Genomic DNA, 23,304 nt, shown 5'->3' on the forward strand with positions numbered 1-23,304 from the left:
CATATAGTAATTGTAATCTTCGCAGAGCTGCTTATTTATGTCCTGGTTCTCCCCTGATTTTTCCCAGCAGGAAACTAATTCTAACTTTTGTAGACCTTCACACTTTTCAGGTCACTTCAAAAAAAAAAAAAAAAAGCGATCAAGACTAAAACATCTTCTGTGTTTTGGTGTTATGTGGCTAGATGTATCTTTTTAGTTGCTTTTGCCATTAATGAATATATCCCCAAAGTGTTTTTACTTTGTTTGGTTTTCCCCTACCCACAACTTTTTAGGAACTGATCCCACTGATACTGTGTACAGCCTGCCTCCATCCTGAACCCAAAGAGAGAGATCAGCTTCTACACATACTGTTCAATTTGATCAAACGACCAGATGATGAGCAAAGGTGTGTTTGCGTTTGTCTGCTGCGGGACGTGAAGGGAGGGTTTTTTCTTTGTCAAAGAAGCATAACTAATAGCAAATGGGTATCATGGGATGTTTTTAACCAAGTTTAACTTAAGGTGGTATAGTGTTGACAAATTTGTGGACTTCAAGACTTCCCACTTCCATGATCTGTATTCTAGTCACTGAAATGTAAGAATGTGCTTGGTAAGCTGCAGTTCCTTGAATTGAAGCACTTTGTTAAAGTGAGGTTTAGGATTATACTTCACAGCAATGCTTGCTGTAGAAATCAGACTTTTTTTAAAACATTAGTATATCTTAGGGATCTGTATGTTTTAACTACCATGTTTAGTTGGGGGAAAATAGCACAGGAGAATATTATTCTTCCTATTTACAGTTCAGTACTATTATAGCAATAAAAACTTAAGTTGGAAGCAGTGATTTAATTTTCACAAGTGTGAAGAGCACTGTTTTACTTTGGTTAAGAATTTGAAAAAAGCATGCTTTTTGTTTTATAAATTTAGTTCTTAGTTCTTTAGTTCTTAGTTTCTCAGGAAATCTGAATCTTGATAAGAATATTCATAAGGTTGAAAGACAGTACCCTAGCTGATATGTTTCCTTCTGTAACTGTGGAAAGATTTTTTTTTCATATTTGATCTGTAGCTCTTCTGTTCTTTTAATTAGGTATGTTTTGTAATGAATTTGTATCTATTGTGGCTCTGTTTTTGTCTTCAGACGAAATGGACTTTATGAATTGGGTGGAAAGCACTCTGAAACTGAAATGTTCTGGTGCCTTTCTGAATTATTCACATGGTAAAATTTAGAGATGAGATACAGTTGAGTGAGATGGCTTTGGAAACAAAAAAGTGCACAAATAAATAAGGCACATGTAGATTGAAAATACAGAAAGATGGAGTTACTGTTTTACTTCCGATTCCAATATAATGGTTCAGAAGCAGATTTGTATAAAATGTTTTGAATGTTCTGTGCAGATGGAAAAACGAAAATTATTCTGTGGTTGTCAGGGAAAGGAATTTACACCTTGCTTGTAGTCTCTCATTCTTAATTTATCACAGGATTGGTGGCCTATCAAGTAGATTTTTCACATGCCTGTTTAACTGCAGTTAGGTGTGTCTTTTCCAGCAGCTAAGAAAGAAAAAAATCCAAGCTGTTTTTTCCTTGAGGTTGTTATATTTTATTTTTTTTTTTTTGTGAATTAGAGATTTCTATCTAAAAATAACTCAGTTTTCATCAGAAATTTGGGAAGAATATTCTGCCATAACCTCCAGGACAAAACGTGTATGCATAATAGTACTCACACACATAAAACTCATTATCTGTTTCAAAGGTGCCATAACACCTGACTAAACAATAAGTGAAATTCCATCAAATAAAAGATATTCTGAATAAAAATTAGATAGAAAATAGTTATTTGGAATTTCGGTTTTGTTGTTTGTTTTGGGTTTTTTTTTTAATACTTCTACAAATATGTATGGAAATAGTTGTTTATATCTAAGTAAGTTTAAATAATATTTTAGTAGCCTTGTGTGATATGAAATAAGTGAAGACATTTGGGTTTAGTCACCAGAATGATAGTATTAATTGTTTCATTGTTTCTGCAGTGCTGTACAAGCCTACACTATACATTAACAGTTGATAGCAAGTAGATTTTTTCATTTAACTGCAGGAGACTGAAATGTGACATTGTATTTCTAATAATGAACCCACTATATTTAAAAGAAAATACTTATTTTTTAACTTGTATTTTAAATGTTTTTCCATGTAAAGTATGTTAACAATGATGCTGAAAGGCTGTATAGTATTTTTTGCTTATGTGAGAGGCTTCCTGGTGCATGCAGGTGTAGCATATTACCAGAGTCTTGTATGCATATATTTAAGAAGGCCCCTTTTATCCTCAAGGCTTTGCTCATTAATGTACTGTTCAACTTTTCAAAACATCTATCAAATTCTCTTCTGCAAAGGAACAAATATGTTAGCTTTACTTGAACTTCTTTTTGGACAATTATGTCGGTTTTGGAAGCTAAGGATCCATGAAGAAGTCAGATTAATGTTTGGGTCTTTCAGAACAAGGTTAAAACATAGTTCAAAATGTGAACTCTTGAACTTAGCCAGAAGCAGCACTCTTGATGGAAAGAAGCTAAAATATATAACTTAGTGTATCTAGTGTGACATTTTGTCAGTCATATGATACCCCCACTTACAGAACACAGACCTAACTTCCTTATGTAATAAGGAAAACTCCAGTAAGTAAGTTTTTAATATACCCTTTAGGAGTAACAAAAAAACCCAAACACTTGTACTGTGTAATATATGATTCAATTGCTTACCAGTGCATGCAGTCATATTCTAAAACCTCTAGAAAGAGTTTAGAAGCATCAAATTCTGTCTGTTCTCTCACATCTGCCTTGTTCCTGTAGTTTGATTGATTTCACTTGGGTTTCTGTACCAGTGTAAAGCAAACTAGCACTCTGCTGAATCATATTGATTTGCTTGATGTTCCTGCTCGTAAGTGCAGAACGTGGAGAGAGGTCTTTGAGGACCCAGCATCTTGTTAACATTAAGGATGATAAGTAGTAAGAAATTTTTCCCATAGCCAGTCTAGAGTGCAATTTTTGCAGAGCTTAGTGGTAATGTTTTTTGTTTTGGTGAGTTCTTGTTGAGATCCTTACAACCTTTGCTTCCCCTGAAATACCAGCTGTTGTCATATACTTTTAAGATGGTTACAGCAAAAAATTAAAAACATTATATTTTTATAATTTTGCAGTATCTTAAAGTTCCCTACTTTATTGGCAAGACAAGAGGAAAACTGAGTTAATTTTGAGATTTCAGGAAAATTTTTGAGAAGGCTTAAAAAAAATTCTGTGTTTTTGGTTTTCTCCATTTCTCATGCAGAGTATTTCAATTGATTACTTAATTCTGCTATTTGCTTTTTTAGTACCTTACAAAAGTATACTTTCTTGCCCAGTTCTGTGACTGGGTGCAGTGTGTAGAACCTGTCAGGCATTTGAGTATATTGTTTGTTGTAGAAACCAGAATTCCCATGGGCTTTTGTCTCCATATTGCTGTCTCGTATTAGCTGTTGGTTTCTTGAGTCTTATCTAGTCGTTGCGTTTTTGTTTTCCCCTGACCTTTTTACCTTGTTCAGAGGTCTAGTGCTCTGTATTTGGTAGAGGGGTAGGCAAAAACCCGCAGCATGCGACCACAGAGCTTGCTCTGATTGTTAGCTGAAAGAATGCTGTGGAAAAAAGCAATCTTTTTAGTATAATATTTCTTCTTGAAAAGATGCTGAAAGTGCATGAGTGTTTTTGTTTTGTTTTAATGGAGTATATTCTATAACTGCTTAAGAAATAACCAGCAGAATCTCTGCCTTTCAACCTTAAGGGCATACTGTTAGCTGTAGACACTAAAATGGTAACAGATTAATTTGGGCTTATTTTCCACAAAGTAATAGTGAACAAATTCTCAGTGGCATCCTAATCTTACTGTGGAGGTGCTAAAATGAGTGTCTCATGCCCACACACTATTACTTGAAACCAGTTATTTAAGTGCTGGTGCAGGCACTATACAAGTAAATAGAACTGCTAAATTGCATGCAAAGTTGGTATCATTCCAATCCTATTAACAGGAAAAACAGAAGTTTAAAAAAAACCCAACAAATTTAGCAAGATAAACACTCATTAAATAATAGTTTAAATGTCACAAATGGCAGTTAAGTACCATTATCGTGCCTGTTAAATTGACAGAACTGCCATGGTTTCCTGCAAACTTCGAGGAAAGGTAAAAAATGCAAGAAAATAAATACAACTGACTCAGGTCATCATATATATACTACTGATTGATTAATTGCTTCCCTTCTATAATGGGCTTGAGAAGATTTCTGACAAGAGTAGTGTCTACTATTTTGGGAGCGATGTTAGTGTTGCAAAAGTGTCATAAAACAAATTACTATTTTTAGAAAAAATTAATTTAATTTCATGAATGCTTTTAAATAAAAGCAGAATATGTATTTAAGTGGAATCCTGATAGGATGCAGTAGTAGTAGTAGTTTTGATCCTTTTACTGTAATAAGAATCATAGCATTTATTAATAAGAATTAAATGAGGTTACTCAGAGATGGACAATCTTGCGTTTCAGGAAATCAGAGATTTTCAAAGCACAGATTCTCAGGTTCAGTTTGGGATCTGCAAGTTTCTGGAAGAGGCATATTAAATAGATAAGGTAGAATTACAGTATAGTTTGGGGTGGAAGTGACCTTTTAAAGGTTATCTAGTCCAAAACCACCCCCCTTTCTTGCAATGAGCAGGAACAATAGTGGCTGTCAGTTTAAGATTTAGCCTTTAAGTCAGTGTGTATGGCATGAAACTTTGACTGTAGACAACTACTTGTTACCTGACAGCTTCTGTTTTTCCTAATTTGAATATATTCTATTTTTTATAGATACTTTCTAAACAGATTATTTCTACTTTCTAAACAGATTAAAGCTTTAAATTTGTGTTTTCAGACAGATGATACTGACTGGGTGTGTGGCATTTGCCCGACATGTTGGACCAACACGTGTAGAAGCTGAGCTTTTACCACAGTGTTGGGAACAGGTAACTGATTATTTTGTGCTTTATGCTGGAAAATGAGTTAAAAATTCTTAAGTGTTTTTTTTGAGAGGGAGGTTGGTTTGATTTCAGTTTTCAATGAATGGCAGTATTATTCAGAAAGATATTTGTATGTTCTTTATCTTCATTATATATATATATACTTTTATATAACATTAAAACAAACTCACAAGCAGAAAATTTGTCAGATTGTCTGGAGATTCTAGTTACCTGCACATACCTGCATGTGCTGCTTGTGCTGAAGTAGAGATAGGCAAGCATTCATCATCAGTGTGGCCTTAACCTATTGCCAGGTAGGTGCCTTTATCATTTACACTGTAATTTCCAGACTGTGGGAAATCTATTTTAATTCAAAGATTTCATTCACTGATATTTGTATTGTATTAGGTCCCTGGAGCACTGTCCACACTTCAGCAAGTTTAAATTATTAAAGAGAAAATTAAAGATGAAAGTAGTTGTAGGTAGGCGTTATTTTACACCTGTAATCTTACGGCCTGAGGCTTTCATAGAAACATGGAATGTGTTAGGCTGGAAGGGACCTTTGAAGGTCATCTACTCCAACCCCCCTGCAGTAAACAGGGACATCTTTACTGGAGCAGGTTGCTCAGAGCCCCGTCAAGCCTGACCTTGAGTATCTCCAGGGATGGGGCCTCCACCACCTCTTTGGGCAACCTTTTCCAGTGATTCGCCACCCTCATATTGAAGAATACTTCCTAATATCCAACCTAAATCTCCCCCTTTCTAGTTTAAAACCATTACCCCTCATCCTATTGCTGCATGTCCTTGTGAGCAGTTCTTCCCCAGCTTTTATAGGCACGTTTCAGGTACTGGAAGGCTGCTATAAGGTCCCGCAGGAGCCTTCTCTTCAAGCTGAACAAGCCCAACTGTCTCAGCCTGTCTTCATGGGAGAGGTGCTCCAGCCCTTTGATTATTTTTTTGTGGCCCTCCTCTGGATGTGCTCCAACAGGTCCATGTTCTTGTGTTGAGGGCTCCAAAGCTGGACACAGTGCCCCAGGTAAAGGTCTCATCAGAGCAGGGGGCAGAATCACCTCTCTCCATCTGCTGGCCACACTTCTTTTGATGCAGCCATGGGTGCAGTTGGCCTTTTGGGCTGCAGATGCACATAAAGCTCATGTCCGGCATCTCATCCATGAGTACTCCCAAGTCTTTTTCCTCAGGGATGCTTTCTAGCACATCATCTCCTAATCTGTGTGGATAACGGGATTGTCCCAACCCTGGTGCAGGACCCTGCGCTTGGTTTTTTTGAACCTGACGAGGTTCACCTGGGCACATTTCTCCAGCCTGTCCAGGTCCCTCTCGATGGCATCCCATCCCTTGGTCACATTGACATGTGACTCAGAATCGTGGTGACCTTTTCCACAGATATTCTGAATTAATAGAAATAACTGAACAACCAAACTGAAATGCTCTTACTGTTTTATTTGAGGCACAGAAACAGAACAAGATGAATTCTAATGAAAATGTATGTGTTTTCCTACTGTAATGAAGTAAGTTCTTCATTGCCTAGAAGGCAGCGAATAACTAAGCCATGACAGAGTGGTAATGCTTGCTTTGATGGCACAGTCTTTCTGGTCTGGTAACTGTCTTATGAAAGAAACAGTGGACAGATACACTTTTTCAGTGTTTCTTTCATAACAGAGCCATCTGTGTTTCACAATAAAGCCCAAGCTTTAATAATCCAAATGCTTCCTGACAGAAGTGCATAGTATATGCAGCATTTGTGTTTGTACGTGTGATGTATCTATTGATTAAATGAAGAACTCATGGCAATAGCAGTTGAACACAAAATAAACCACATTTTCTTATTTTAGTTCTCCTCACAAAATTTAAACAGTTAAAAAAAGAAAAAATCTCACCTCAGTAAGAGTGCATCTTCATCATCCCAGTTCCTTGTTAATTGCTGATGCACAAGAGAAACCAGTCCAACTGTAACAGTACGGTATATCAAGCTGCCAAGCCATATGTCACCATGCATGTATTGAATACAGTTTGCCAGACTGTTTGCAGTACTGAAACCAGGACGTTATTTCCTCCTGCAAAATACCATCTGAATCTCATTGTCACAACAGAGTTTGTAGAATGAACTCAGAAGTACACTTAATTCTTTAGACTTTCTCAGTAGAATCTTTAAAGCATTTTTACATTTGGTCTCCAACCAAAATCTATTTACAGATGCTAAGGACTGAGCCCTCAGAAGATTCAGCATTTTCATCTACACATTCTGGAGCTTAGAGTTTGGCTACCTGCTCTTTGAAGATAGAATTTGGTACCTGGCTAATTTAGATCAAGAAGGGTCTGTGAATGCAGAGGTACCACAGGATCAAGAGGCTCTTATATGAGCTGGTTTCAGTCACATTATAGAGGTGTGACATCGTTATGCTGGATTTGAGAGAACTTGAATAGCACAAAATCCTTTGGGTTTAGTAGGTGTGCTGCCTTTCCCACTTGCTCAGCAGGACCTAGGCAGCTGTGCTACACTGGTTGACTGGGAGCACTAGAGGGCACTTGTGTAGCTCCTAGAGGAAGGTGAACAGGCACAGTCAGTGTTTATCTAAGAGGTGTACGAGTATCCCTCTGTTGCAGTTCATCCTGACCACATTTTGAATAGTGGTTACTGCAAAGCAAATAGCCATTCTGTTTCTCTTCACCAGATAAACCACAAATATCCAGAGAGACGGCTACTGGTAGCAGAATCCTGTGGAGCTCTAGCACCTTACCTTCCAGTAAGTATTAATACAGGCTATAAATACAAGGCTAGTGAAAGCAAGGTGAGGGTCTGTTGCATAACATAAACATGGTTTATAATTTTAAATACTCAGAAGTGTTTGTTGTGCGTTGACAATCACGATATCTTTTGCTTTGTATCACATGCATGAGATTCTGTGACTTAGACCACTTGAAGGAGGAGACAGCTTATTATAAAGGAATACAGGTCAATCTAGCTATGAAATGTCGTTAAAAACTGTGTTCTGAAAATATAATTTTCGCTTCAGTAAAGATTTTGTTTCAGTAAGCACCAATTAAGGGAATAATCTCTGAAGAAATAATTGGCTACCAATAACCGAGTTCTTGGACGCTCTGGAATGTTGCATGAAGAATGCTGCCACATGGAAGAAGCATCAAAATTAAGTCAGTGGAAAACTAGAATTTAAAGCTTAGAGAGAGGAAACTAACCCGAATCAAAACCCTGCTTCTCCAATTTAGCAGTGCAGTGATTGAAGATTCTAAGTCTAAGCCTATAGTAGTTTTTTGCTGTTAGTTATTTTTGGTTCCATATGAATGAAAGGATTTGAGTTCTGTGCTTAGCAGGACAAAAAGCTCTCTAATGAGCTACTGACATCTTTCATTCGTCTTCTCCCATGACAGGCAAATGTATAATTTTTATAAAGGGATCAGTGGTTGAAGGAAGGAATTTTGTTTGTGTGCACTAATAAAGGTTCAAATTATTTATAAAAAATTATATAGACCCACATTTCTTGTGTTATTGGGTTTAACAAATATGTTTCTTGTTTACAAACAGAAAGAAATTCGTAGTTCATTAGTACTTTCCATGCTGCAGCAAATGTTAATGGAAGATAAGGCAGATCTGGTACGAGAAGCAGTGATCAAAAGCCTTGGCATCATTATGGGATATATTGATGATCCAGACAAATATCAACAGGTATCATTTGTTTTGGGTTCTGTATGTATAAAATATCTTCTATAATCATTTCATGAATAGGGAGATGATGTTTTTATTAAATCTTTCCAGATACTTTAAAAAATTTTGATGGTTTATGTGAACATTCTTTTTGTTGAATAAAGACCATAGAGAAAACACATACACATGTCATTAGAACCTCAGGTATAAGCCTTACACAGAAGCTTCTCTAATAATTGATAATTTGCCTTCAAGCATGTATGACTTCATTGCTCACCTGATACTGTTGGCCAATATGATATCATTACATGCTAACAGAGATTTGTCTGCTGCAGCAAAGCCTGCTTGTAGTCACCTTAATACTGCTTAGTAATACTTCAGATGAGTGAATATGAAGAACTTCTAATCCTGTCTTTGAGCTCTTGAAGGCAGAGCAGTGTTGATTCTGATAGCTGTAGAGAAACACTAGCAGGATCACACACCTGCTGTTTTCCTTTGTAGATGGGGTGGGAATATCTCTTGAAAGGCTTCCATGTACTACCTTGTTTAATTTTTATTAGTGCAAAGCTTTAAAAAGTAGATTATAACCTTTCTAGTCTGCATGTTTTGTGTGGGAAACTTTAGTATAAATTTAAGGAAAATAATTACCTTCTTTATTGTCTTTTGCCAGGGCTTTGAACTGCTGCTTTCAGCTTTAGGAGACCCTTCTGAACGTGTAGTTAGTGCAACACATCAGGTATTTTTACCTGCTTATGCTGCCTGGACAACAGAACTGGGAAACTTACAGTTCCATCTTATACCTACACTGCTTAATAAAATTGAAAAATTGCTCAGGGTATGTGTTCAGCTACATTGGAGAATTTTCCTTGTATCTTTATTGCATATGCAGGCTCTCTTCAAGTAGCAATTACTTTTTTTTTTTTTATGTTCTATGGGCTGAGGTGGAATTTTCTGGAGATTCTTATTGTAACTCCATAATTTTTACTTGTCTTCTGGAAGAAGGGAAAAAACCCCAAAGCACCAACACCAATACCCCTGAACATACTCTTCTTTAACAATGTTTGCTTTATACCTCAATAATCAAAGTACAGTTCAGGAAACTCTGAGCTATGACCAGAGGATATGTGTTACTCTGAGTACATTTGCCCTATATTTATTCTTCAAGTGTCACATAGTATATATTTAATAAAGTGCAATATTTATTAAACATAATATACATAGAATTAAATTAATGACTTGGGTCACTTGTAATTATGGAAAAATTGGTAGTTGTGGAAAATAGGGTATCTCATAGCAATCTAGTGAAAATGCTTTTTTTTTTTTTTTCCAAAGTGTATCTAGTTTATTCAGTGTTTAGATACATTAGTGTCTGAGACCAGGCCTTTGCATTTCCAAAATGGGCTGAAAAATGATTTTTCAGAATATCAGTACGTTCATTGATGTGAACTACTAAATACCAAAGGCATATTGCTTGAATCTTTTGAGTAGAACTGACTTAGAGGTGACAAGAGGGTTTGGGTGGTGACAGAAAGGAAGCTTGTGGTTAGGATAAATTTACACTATAATTAGTGTCTCTGTGTAGAAGCTCATCACAGATGTGTTGATCTCTTGCCGGGGAATATATGCCTCAGCAGTATATCATCCTAACCAAAAACTTTGTGTCAATATCCTGCTTGTTTCAGGAAGGAGAGCATGGCTTGGATGAACATAAGCTCCACATGTATCTGTCTGCTCTGCAGTCATTGATTCCTTCACTGTTTGCACTGGTGCTGCAGAATGCACCTTTCACGAGCAAGGCTAAACTTCAGGGAGAAGTACCACAAATAGAAGGTAAATGCTTAATTCCTCATATTTGGAATTTTTATAGACAAGCATACTTAAGTGAAAAATCTCAAATCACTTAACTGCAAAGGAGGAGTTTCAGGAAACACTCCATAGTCTACATTTACTTGGAATTTGTTTGCATTTAAGGTTAGCATATAAACTTAAATTGCAGAATCTATGTATAGCACACTGTCTGTATAATAATGATTTAAGTTTATGTCCCCAGGCCTTTTTACTAATCCACCTGTTCTTTATGTTGTATTTTCATCTATTGCAACTACAGAGAAAGAAGTTCAGAAAACCTCTGTCATACTGTGCATTTTCTTTAATGTTGCTGAGTTGGCAGTGTTTTGGTTTGTTTTTTAAGGCAGACCAGCATAGGAAGATGTGTCTTGTCCTGTCGTGACTTTTTTTCTTTGTTCTGTTTTGTGTTTTTTTTTTTCTTTTGGGAAAACATCTTTACTTCTTTTCCTCCCTCTACTTCTAATTGATTTCAGTAAAATAGTCTGTGAACCCTTATGAGATATTTAACTAAATACAATTATAAGCTTATTGATGCAAAAGGAATATCTAAGTTGTGAATATTTACAAAGCAATTGCCATTAGAATAAAGGAAAACTAAATGGTATCCTTTTGATATTTTTTCTGTCTTGTTTTAGCAGTGTTACAGGCGAAATGGCTTTTTTGTTCCCAGTGACATAGCTTTATGTAATCCAAGGAGAGTCTTTCAGTGAAATACTTAATCCTAATACAAAACATAAATTGTGGGGAAAAAAATAGTGTTGTGTCTTCCGATTTGCCTTTTGCATGTTTTTTTGTATTAGTCTCTCTTAGCAAATCCTTAAGTAATGCTTACTTTTCCCATACATTTCTGTGTCTGACACACCTGATTATTGCATAAAGCTTATATTTAATCTCTCATTACTGTCTACTACTTAAAAGTAGTTGAGAAAGCAAAGCAGTCCTTAATTGGACTTCCAAAGGTTTCTGAAGAACTAATTTCTACTAATTGCCAGTAATATATTGCTCAAGAGGCCCTGCTTCAGTTTTGGTTAATTCTTACAGATAAAAAGAATTATGAAGTGGGAAGAATGCAGCCTAGTGCAGGAGGTTAACTGTCTGTTATGTATCTATGTAATATCTTTGCAGACTGAGTGGCTCCATAGTGAAGTTATACTTAGATCAGCAATTCTAGCCTGTAGAATATTTGTCCTGTTATAAATACTTTTAAAAGGTATTACAGGTAATACCTGCTGCATGCTGAAAGTAGTGCTGTGTGTGAAGATGCAAAGAAAGGGTCACAATTTTAAAGGATAATTTGGAAAGTAGCCAGTGATACTTAGTGCACACTATTAATGTGAAAATACAAAACATGCTGTGGTAAAACTCAGCTGACCTGAGTCATTTGAAGATGAGCACTTTTCCCATGAGTGGCCAATGCTTAAATAAGGAATTAAAAAAAAAAAAAAAACAAACCAGGCTTCAGCCTAGTCTGACAGTTTCTTTCAAAAGTGGAAGAAATAACCTCATGAATTTTTCATTAATCTACTCATTGCAGGAACTGCAAGCTTGCTTTCTTGAATTTTGCAGTAGGAAAGGTGGTGGTGTTTAATTTTATTGCTGAATAATTTTAAGTAAATTTGACACATTGAGAATAATAAAAACAGTGTTGATTTAGCAGGCTTTCAATCCCCAGACACTTTGTTTGGTCTCAAATTTTTCTGAGGGCTTTTTTTTTTAAAGGTGGTGGTGGTGGTGATGATGATTACTACTACTACTTTTTTGTGGAAGGTAGTGTGAAGTTTTGGAACAGTTAGATGATTAACGTATAGCAGTAGAAGTCAGGAAACCTTGCCAGGAAGTCACTCTGCTGAAAATCTATGGTGTGTTCTTTAGGATCATAGTATCACAGAATGATTTGGTTTGGAAAGTATCTTTAAAGGTCATCTAGTCCAGCCTTCCTGCAGTGAGCAGGGACGTCTTCAACTAGACCAGGTTGCTCAGAGTCCCATCTAACCTGACCTTGGATGTTTCTGGGGAATAACATCTGCCACGTCTCTGAGCATCCCGTTCCATTGGTTCACTGCCCTCATTGTAAACAATTTCTTCCTTGTATCTACTCTGAATCAACCCTCTCATAGTTCAAAACCGTTACTCTTTTGTCTTACTGCAAGAGGCCCTGCTTAAAGAGACCATCCCCATCCTTCTTATAAGCCATCTTTACGTATTGAAAGGCTGTGATAAGGTCTCCTTAGAGCCTTGTCTTCTCCAGGTTGAACAACCTTAACTCTCTCAGCCTGTCTTCACAGGAGAGGTGCTCCAGCCCTCTGATAGTTTTTGTGGCCCTCTTCTGGACCTGCTCCAACAGTCCAAGTCTTTCTTATATTGAGGACCCCAGAACCGGACACAGTACTCCAGGTGGAGTCTCAACAGAGTAGTGTGACAGAATCACTTCCCTCAACCTGCTGGTCATGCATCTTATGATGCATCCTAGGATATAGTTGGCTTTCTGGGGTGCAGGTGCATTTTGCTGAGTCACGTCCATCTGGACATTGAGCTGTTGACCACTACTCTCTGCATGTAAACATCCAACCAGTTCCTCATTCACTGAACAGTCTATCAATGAAATTCATATTTCTCAAATGTGGAGAGAAGGATGTTGTGGGGGACCACATCAGGGGCCTTACAGAAATCTGGGTAGATGACGTCCATAGATCTTCCCTTGTTCACCCTTCTAGTCACTCCATCAAGGAAGGTCACTGGGTTGCCCCTGGTGAAGCCATGGTGGCAATAATAATTCTATAGTTTTCCTGTACTGGCATTTTCTCTTTTTAAGTGAGGGCAATGTAAGCTCTTCAGAGATGGACTTAACTCACTGATATTTAAAAAGCATAGAAGGCTCTAAAGAGTTTCAGACTTTCATAACTAACTTTGTTGGCATCACCTCCAAAGTATGTTTATCTTCTGTGATCACGTGTTTTCTGCTGTTACAGTCACTAGATTTCCCCGACCTGTGTCACCTCTTCAGGACGTGGCCATCATAATTGGAAGCCGTGAACAATTAGCAGTGTTGTTGCAACTGTATGACTATCAGCTGGAACATGAGGGTACCACAGGCTGGGACACTTTGCTATGGGTAGTCAATCAACTGTAAGTTAATTTGTATCTTATGATTCCCAGTTTTAAAACATGTCAAAATAAATAGATCATAAGCATGATCGTGTCTTATTATTAAACACAGGACTTAAGTATGATTGTGTTTAAGACTTATTAAAGAGGAAAGTTTGCATTTTGTTTAGGCATTTTAATTTTAATACAGAATTGACTTTGGTTTTATTGTGCTATCTAGAAGAATGTAACTGCTTGCTCCAAAACCTTGGTTTTCATCTTTGCACTAGTGTAGCCAGTTCTGTGCTGAAGTGAAGATTGCTGTGTTCTGAATCTCTCAAGAAATGTACTGTTCCGCAGTAACAGATGTTTGAAATATATAGAGCAGGCTTTTCTGGCCCTTAAACCCTTGCTTTCTTCAAGGGTCAGGAATTGTACATAACTTGCAGATACTGTTATTACAACCATTACTGGGGTGTGTGTATTTAAAATAAACAGTAGATCTATACCCGCGTAACTGGAGAGAAACAAAAGATCAGAGTAGTGTTTAATATCCTCTTGTTTCTTGATCTTTAGGCTACCACAGCTTATAGAAATAGTTGGCAAGATCAATGTAGCATCGACTGCCTGTGTCCACGAGTTCTCTAGATTTTTTTGGAGACTTTGTAGGACATTTGGGAAAATTTTTACAAACGCTAAGGTAAGATATTACCTACAGAAAGATTACATTCTACAGAAAGATAATAGAGTTGTTATTTGCGATGTGTCTGAAAATCTGCACTTTGTGTGACTGTTTATACTTGCATGTCACACTGATGCTTTTCTGTAAGTACTTTCAAACCTGCTATTTTTAAATGTCAGTTTGCATCCTTTTGATTTCTGGTTTTGACCATTTGGGGATGACCTTCTCAACTTACCGAAGAAGGAAGGATTATTTTCTAAACTGTATTATTCATAATCTTCTGTGAGTATCATAATGCATGAGAGAGATCATCCGAATTCTAGTGATTTAACTTTTTTCCTCCTTCAGAACAGCACACTCTTCAATGATTATGGTATACATAAACATTTCAGTCCTTACTTGGTTGAATATATAAAGTTGATGCTTTCCCTACCCGAAATATTTTCTATATAGGATATGTAACTGTTTTTATCAAGGAAATGTGTTTTTCTCAGTAAAATAACTTCCAAATCTAATTGAAAATATTTTAAAGGGAAATTATTATACACTAGAGGATTACTTAAATATTAAAAAAAAGGGTTAGCATTATGTGCTTCCTCCAGAGAGGAGATTAAAACCAGTCTCTGGTCATTGAAAGCCCCTTGTGTAATCTTTAGTTCTCTTTCTTCTATACATTGATTATCACAGCTATATTTTGGAAGAGAACGCTTCATGGACACTTGGAAGAGAACACTTCATGGACAGAAAAGATATAAATAAACTATATATATATATATATATATTATAGTTTTACATATTTAATTTACCAAGATATATATATGTATCTTGGTAAAACTATAAATCCTAAAGCCTAATGAAGAATATTGCCAAGAGACTTCAGCTTCTGCCATCAGAAGTGCTAAATAATGCTGCCTCAGTGTGGGCACTCACTAGAAAATTTTACTCTCTTATGTCATATTTGACTTTTTGTAAAAGCTGGCCATGCTTTTTAAATGCTTTTTTCTTTCTGTACCTTCAGAATGTCTTTTTCCCTGTTATTGTGAGGTTTTTTTATTATCAATTTTTTCCTAGTTAATTGACACTAGTAACAGGTTTTCATCATCCTTTGTATAGGTAAAACCACAGTTCCAGGAAATCTTAAGGTTGTCTGAGGAAAACATAGGTAAGTAGCTTTTTACGCAAATGGAAAAAAACCATCAATCTCCTGTGCAAGTAATACTTTCAGACCACAGTTCTCAAATCTGTCATCTCCCTGAAAGGTTGAAAATCCAATTTCAATTTGAATGGAACAATTTGAAGTTGCAGACTCTGTGTGTGTGTGTAAAATACAAATCCAAGTATCTCCTGAGTGTTATTTTAGTACATGTGTGTATATATGTGTATGTGTGAATCATTTATATATAAAAAGGTGTGAATATAATACTTGTGATACATACATAGTAGTCTACCATATATATATATAAAAAGAATGCATACTGTGTATATATCACACGTATATATGGATCTATAAAACTTAAATTCTTCCCTGTGTTTCATTAGATTCCGCTGCAGGTAATGGAGTGCTAACAAAAGCCACAGTTCCAATCTATGCAACAGGGGTCCTTACATGTTACATTCAGGTAGGTTTGCTATTCTATTTATTTGTTAAGTGTGTAATAAAGTGTACAATTTATTTCACCAAACAACTCTTAGATTTTTTTTTTGTGAAAAATTACAGTGCTCTTGTGCTTTGAAGATAGGTAGATAAGTGAGCAGGGTTTAAAAGCCAACACATTTAAAAGCAAAGTTCTCTAGTCAGGGTGTCTCTTACATTTAGGTGATAGTCATGAGTGTTAAAACCTGAACTCAGTAAATCTTAACATGACATCTGGTATCACCACCACTGCTAACTCTCAGACACTGGCAGCTGCCATGTGCCTCTTATCAAAAATATTAATGATATTCCATAAATGCACTCTTGGTCACTTAACTGACCCCTGAAAACATAACTTTGCAATATGTCCTAAAACAGTTAAGCAGGTAAATCATCATTTTGGGCATATTTGGAGTCTTAAAATTTTTGTGTTACTATGTACAAAATAATACTTTGCTACTTAATACTCCAGTAACCAGCAGTTAAGGACTGGCACATACATAGTGTACAGGAAAAAATAAATTCTTCATTATCTCACAGATGTTTAGTGGACTGTGAGCGACCACAGACTGACGGGAGCCATGCAAGGGCTTAAGTACTCATCTTACAAGTTTCTTTAGTAAAACAATGTGGGTAATTTATGCACGAGTATGTGCATAGTTGATGAAATAGAGAAACACAGTCACTTCTTGTGTTCGCTTTGAAAGGTTCTTGGTCTTTAAGCCACATTTTTGAAGTTGTTAAGAAGATGGTTAAAGGCAAAGTGTAGTTTGTTCTCACTGGTAGTTTGATGCTCTCATAGCCATAGGTCTCATGGCTGCAGCAGTGCTTCTACTACATTCAACCTTGTGTGCTTTTTTCAGGAAGAAGACCGCAAGCTGTTAGTTGGGTTCTTAGAAGATGTAATGACAATGCTTTCACTGTCCCATGCTCCTCTTGATAGCCTGAAAGCTTCCTTTGTGGAACTGGGGTAAAAAACATACCTTGGAGTTCATTAGATCTAAATAAATCAGGAGTTTTTATTAATGCTGCTAATCCGTGTGTAATTTTAGTAACTGTGATGTTTTGGGTGAATAAAGGGTATACTTGTTTTGGGATTTTTTCTTGGTGTTTCACAAAAATTAAACTTTTCATCTCTTGATTAAAAATGTACTGATGATAAATTCTGAAGTGTAAAAAAAAAAAACCAAACCAAAAACCCCCCAAAAACAACCCCCAGCCACCTAAACAAAAAACCTGAAAAGCTCATTCATTGCAGACAAAAATTGAAAATTCATTTTGTATTTCCCATACTGTTAGGATGTGTTCTAGATATGTACTTCAGTGTCACAGTTTATTGACAATTATATTCTTAAATCTTGGGGCTGGTTTTTTTTTTTAATCAACTTGAAAATACAACATATTTTTTAGACAGCACGATGTTGCATGTCCTTCAGAATGAGATGAATGTTGTATGTCCTTCAGACAGGATAAAGTTTGAAGTTTTAGAGTTGTGAAGCAATGGATTCCTGAGTCTAGATTTTGTAAGCAAAGAACATATTCAGGGCTCGTGAGTACTTTTATTTTTCTTTTTTTTTTTTTGATTGCCTGACTGTTTTCTTGTAGTGCAAACCCAGCTTATCATGAGCTGCTGTTAACTGTCTTATGGTATGGAGTTGTCCATACTTCTGCTCTTGTTCGATGTACAGCTGCTAGAATGTTTGAGGTAAGTGTTAGCCAGACTTTTTTACACCTTTTTAAAACTGGAGTTTGTTTTTAAAAATGGTGATTTGGATAATGTTGCTACATGCTTATAAAATTACAAATGGCTTAAATTGTGTACTGTGTGATGGAGCAGGAAGTTGTTGTGCAGTTTCTGTGTCCGCTGTTCAACAGCACATCTGTCACTGAGCAGTTTGTCATTAGCCACTTGCAAGGTGTTTCTGTAGTAACTGTGTGTGTGTTCTGTGATCTGCTGCTGACTTGATTGTTGCATTCTGATTATCGCGTGCTTGAAAAACCTTTTCCAATTACAAAAACACATTTCACTGCTAAACTGTGTTCACACTGGAGTTAAATACATTGTCAGATCTGTTTGCTTGGGTCTGTAGATGCACGTAAACAAACATCTCTCTGAATTTTAATGTTTGCTATTATGCCTTAAAATATCTTTGAGTTATTGTTTGTTTTTTTCAAATTAACTTGAACACTGCTCATATTTTATACTCATAATAATAAGCATTTTTTAATAAGCATTAGCCAAACATGTGAAAGACTTCAGTTACACCAGGCTGTTGTCTTGAGTGCATATTCTTTTCAAATTCCTTTGCATGTTGTTTACTTTTAGGCAGTCCTGCATGCTATTTGATTGCTGGTTTCCTAGTATACTTCCATTTTTACTAAAACATAGGCAGCTTCATTGCAGAGACTTTCTTTGGTTGAAAATAGTATTACATGGCCACGTTATTGCTAGGCATAGCTTACACGTTCATAGGTGGCAGTATGTAAATTTGGGAAGTCACCCGTGTAAAGATGTGGTAACAGTTTCACTTTTGGAAGATCCCTTCATTCAAGGAATTTCTGACATCTGGGAGGCTGCTGAATAGCAAAGCCCAGCCATTAGATAGTAGGATGAAGAGCGTGTCACCCGTAAGACAGCTACACCAGAGCTATAAAACTTGTGAGCAGCACAGTGATATGCAGCAGCAGCAGCACAGAGACTGCTGAGACTGGGGCCTGCCAGGCTGAGTTACCAAAGCTTCACAGCCTGTGGAGGGTTAGGAGGAGACAGAAGCAATTTTCACCTTCAGGGGCAGGAAGCTCTGCTACCATTTTTAAGGTGCATAAGTAATGATCACTCATTCATCAAGAGGAATCAAAACAGGATAAAAATTTGCATTGTTTGTTTCACTGTAACCTTACACTCTGCTACATGGCTTTGCCTAGCCAGCTGTTTCTGTTGCTTCAGTGTTAATGTGTGTAGTCAGTAGTTTCACATTTGAATGTTGATGCAAATGGATTTGATTGCTGCTGGTTTGAACATGAAGCGCATAGCTGAGTTACAAGATTTGTAGGTCTGTTTAGGTTCAAGGCTAGGAACACTTATCTTCAGAATGACACTTGAGTTACAAAGCATGTTTTATTTTCTGTAAAACAGAACTTGCCATGCTTTCCCATAATTAGAAGTGTGGCAGCCCACATAGTCACGAAGCTGAGATCACTCAAAATTGCTTGCTAATTATGCAGATCCCAAGCAGGGTTTTTTTCTATAAAGCACCACATTACTTCTAGGCTTTTTTCAAAATTAGTAGAGAAAACTCAAGGCCCTGAAAATAGTAAGTATGCTCTATTTTAATCAATAGGAAAACTGGTAACTCTGTACATGAGAATAAGATCGTTGCAGTCAAACAGGGAGATGTGTCCTTAACAGCTGTTTGAAGGGTAGCCCATGAGCTCAACACATCAGCACTTTAAGTTGCTGCCACTGTAAATAATGTGAAATGTATTAACATTAGAAAGTAGTAGATGAACTGATGTTCCTAACAATTTCTGAATGACAAGTACAGGAAGCTGCAGCTTTCCCCCTCCAGGTGTTTTGCAGCAATAATGTGTGCATTTGTACACAGATTAATAGTTCTCTCCAGATTCATCCTTCTCCAGTTCCTACCTGTAAGGCCACAGTGTGTTCAGCACATATGTGCACCCGTGCATGCACGGACATGCACACACAAACATTGCTTAATAAAAACTATTGCTTTGTATAGAAGGCTTCTGGAAAGTCATGTTCCTTCCAATCTTTCACAATTTAATTTGTTTTAAGTTCAGAGTTGGTAAAACAGGAATGCTCAAACGAATAGGTGAATGTAAAACCTTCTCTGGGTAGAGGGTATAAATATCACCTGCTTTTAGTACTGTGTGACAAGCTGACAACTACTGCCCATGCCCCATGGTTCTTATTTGTTCTGTGGTACACTGCTAGGGGGAAAAGCATAGAATTAAATTTGTGTTCATGATATAATTTGAGTAATTAGAATATAGCTAAAATGTTAAAATGACATTTCAATTTGCTCACTGAAAAATCAATGATATGCTTTTTTATGTTTATCTCCTAAAACCAGCAAACATGTGCTGAGTTAAAGGATATAGAAAACAGAGATATCGAGGCTTTCCCCTTTTTTATTAATGCAGACAAAAATAACCTGTTTTGCTGAATATGAAAAAAGGTTTTCTTATGCACAAAAAATATTAAAAGGCATCTGCTACATATGCTGCAAGCATATGCTTAATATAGAGCTACATAAGTAATGTTTAAACAAAAATATCACCTGGGAACATGGAAATTCAAACCACTTCCATACATTTCTGGGCAATAATTTTCACTTTGATCGCAGTTTTTAAAATATATCTTTCATTAGTTTGCAAAAAGACTTGGTGAAATGCATTTTATGGATAATCCAAGGATTGTCTGTTTTATGCCTGCATAGAACAGCAAGGGATACTTGGGATGTTTCTTCTACATGCTGCTTGGATAGCGATGAAGTCTAAATTAGTCCTGGATGACTTGGAGGAGAGCTTAGTGGCACCTGGGAAGGTGCTGTTTGTCACATGGTAAAAGCTCCGAAAGGTCGCTCAGTGTGCACTGGGCAGAGCTGAGAGCATCTGTTCTGCAAGGGATGGCCACCTACTCTGATAAACACCCTTCCACTGCCTTAGGAACAGCCACTAAACTGCCAAACTCCAGTTGGCATCGCCCTATACATTATAACACTTAAATAATAATAGTATTTGAATTATACATCCATGTATAATAATTACTTGCTAAACGTTTGAGAGTTGAAGTTCTAAAAGAGCTGAAGATAGAGAAAGAATCCTCATGTTGTTGAATTTGTCAGGTTTGTGCCAATTGCCAGACCACTTCAGCTTTCTTCATGCCTTTGCATTTATGAAGCACTAGTGTAGCACTATTTGCTTAGCTTCTAATTTTGGTTTGCTTTTTGTGTTTTTTCTTTCTCTCTCTTGGTTGTGCCGTTCTTCTTCCCATGATACTGTGCTCGCTCTTTCCGTGCATCACCTGTGATACCCCCCTGCTCCGACCATTCAGCTGTTGGTGAAGGGGGTACATGAAACTCTGGTAGCTCAGAGAGTTGTTCCTGCTCTCATTACTCTCTCCAGTGACCCTGAAATGTAAGTTTCCTGACTGTCTTATACATGTAGCATCCCTCTCAATACTTAGGAAGAAATAACCATCAGTTCTGTTCCCTATTCTAGCTGAACAAAAATTGAATTACTTTTAAAGAAATGTAACTTTTAAATCACTTATTTCTAAATAAAAAGTTTTAGTGTAACCCCTAGAACTAAACTGGACAAAATTGCTAAATAAGCTTTAAATAGAAAACTAAAATCAATGTTATGTAATTTTAATGGGGGGTTTTAAATATTTAGTCATATTGTCTTACAGCATTTCTAGCAGAAAGCTGAATATTAACGTGTTCCATAATGCTCTCAGCTCTACTGCTGCAAAACTACAGATATATGCATTATTGAAATGCAAAATAGTTTTGGCTGGATCTAATTTCTGATAGTCAACCACAGTGCTTAATTTCCTGGGCATTCTGATGCGATTATTTCTTTCAAGCTATGGAGGGATGCTTTGCTAATCTCACTAACAGGTTGTTACTAATAAATGCTAGAGCATGATCAGAGTCTTAATCGTTTTAATGTCTTGTGTGGGTGACTAAACCAAGAAAAACCCCAAGAGCCTGCCTGCCCATCCTCAGTCACAGCTAACCCAGTTCTTCAAGTTTACCAAACCATTTTTTATTGCATGTTGACTGGTTTACAGCTGACTCTTCGAGGCATGAATGAAGCTTTAGTTGACAAGCGGGTTGCTCCGGCCCTTGTTACCTTGTCCAGTGATCCTGAATTGTGAGTTTCAGATTGAGACCTTGAGTTAATCCTGTCTGTCTTTTTTTCCTGGTCTGCTTTTTTTGTTTTGTCATTGCTAGAAACTAATTTAACTTAAAGTACTAATTCTTAAATTTTGCTTTATCTAAAATTAATTTTATTCTTACTGCTTACTACATCTTAAAGACTCTCTTTTTCTGTTTTAGTTCAGTAAGGATTGCAACAATTCCTGCTTTTGGGACCATCATGGAAACTGTTACTCAGAGAGAGGTAAGACAGGGCTGTTGTCAGGGGTTATTTTTGTAGCATAAGAAGTGGGTGATTTTTTGATTAATCCAGAAATCCAGTAATTTGTTAATGAATTTGGAGGGGGGAGGGGGCGGAAAGCAACTACCCAGCTTCTAAGTTATTACTTCCTTTGTTATATCATCTTCCAAAAAGCTTTCCAGTTTTGCAACGGCCTTAAAAGACGTTTCCTTCTAACTATCAAACCAAACATAAACAAAGAAAAACAGATCTGTAGAGGGGGGAGGTCTGTGCTAGAAGATGGGAAATCCCATGCTCAAAATGTTTTTTAAAACATTCTCCAATGGACCTGGATTTCTCAACTGCATTACATTAACATAAAATAGCTTTACTTGAAAGTGCTAACCAAAAAGTCACAGTGGAACTACCTCTACATAAGTATACTGTATCTTTTTAGATGGTTTAGGGTGTTCTGCTTGGTTTCAAACTAATTTAGAAGGGCACAACTCTCTTGTAGTTCCTGTCATATCTGCTGGTTTAGCCTATGGTATCCAAGATGGCGTTAAAAGGCATGATAGTGACAGAACTGAAATTATCCTTGAGGGTAATGTAAATATGCAATTCCTCCTCCTTTAAATGACAAAACTTTGGTAGTGGATCAGAGTTCTGGAAAAGACACCCAGGGTTCTGCTGCAAGCACTCGAAACACTGTGGTTTGGTTTATATAACTGTACAATCATATTTCTTCTTGAAGTTCGTGCAACTTTTTGTACAGCTTGCGTTCTTCCTGTAAATTCAACATACTCTAAAAGAATGTGTTAGAGGAAATGTGAGTAAGAAGTCAGTGGTGACTCACAAGTACTTGGAAGATGGATAAGTTACAATTTTGTAGCTTGGAATGCATGCCTATAATCAGTTTGGGAAGAATACTGTTTTGTTACCACACACAAATTACTGTATCCATTGCACTAATTATAATAAGCCTTAGAGTACAGAGGTGATATTGCCTTCCAAAATGAATCAGGAAATGTTATTTTTACAACTTTGAATGCGAATTAAATACTTATGTCATCTTAGATATATTTGTATTTTCAGTTTTTCTAGTCTTTAGTTGAAGAAATCTGTTTAATTCCGTTGGCTTTATGATGCTTAGGCATTTCTGTCTTCTGCAGAAAAAAATAAATCGGTATAGTAATTGAGATACATTAAACAAAGAGTTAATTCAGTTCTAATTAAACAGAAAAACTCTTACTATTAA

The 23,304-nt window shown here is 36.6% G+C and overlaps 1 protein-coding gene across 1 annotated transcript in view; it reads left to right on the forward strand.

The window, feature by feature from the left end:
* RELCH (RAB11 binding and LisH domain, coiled-coil and HEAT repeat containing) overlaps positions 1–23,304 on the forward strand; it is a gene marked incomplete at its 5' end in the record, with an annotated part of 81,746 nt that overhangs the window by 43,776 nt on the left and 14,666 nt on the right. The window contains 14 exons of the mRNA XM_084279811.1: positions 273–385; positions 4,904–4,994; positions 7,682–7,753; positions 8,551–8,691; positions 9,341–9,505; positions 10,353–10,500; positions 13,488–13,644; positions 14,179–14,302; positions 15,398–15,446; positions 15,824–15,903; positions 16,781–16,887; positions 17,523–17,622; positions 20,998–21,080; positions 22,007–22,070. Coding sequence (XP_084135937.1) covers positions 273–385; positions 4,904–4,994; positions 7,682–7,753; positions 8,551–8,691; positions 9,341–9,505; positions 10,353–10,500; positions 13,488–13,644; positions 14,179–14,302; positions 15,398–15,446; positions 15,824–15,903; positions 16,781–16,887; positions 17,523–17,622; positions 20,998–21,080; positions 22,007–22,070 — 1,494 coding nt within the window. The remainder of the gene's footprint in view (positions 1–272; positions 386–4,903; positions 4,995–7,681; positions 7,754–8,550; positions 8,692–9,340; positions 9,506–10,352; positions 10,501–13,487; positions 13,645–14,178; positions 14,303–15,397; positions 15,447–15,823; positions 15,904–16,780; positions 16,888–17,522; positions 17,623–20,997; positions 21,081–22,006; positions 22,071–23,304) is intronic.

The sequence above is a fragment of the Gallinula chloropus genome (assembly GCF_964237585.1).
Source record: "Gallinula chloropus genome assembly, chromosome: 2".
Lineage (NCBI taxonomy): Eukaryota > Metazoa > Chordata > Aves > Gruiformes > Rallidae > Gallinula > Gallinula chloropus.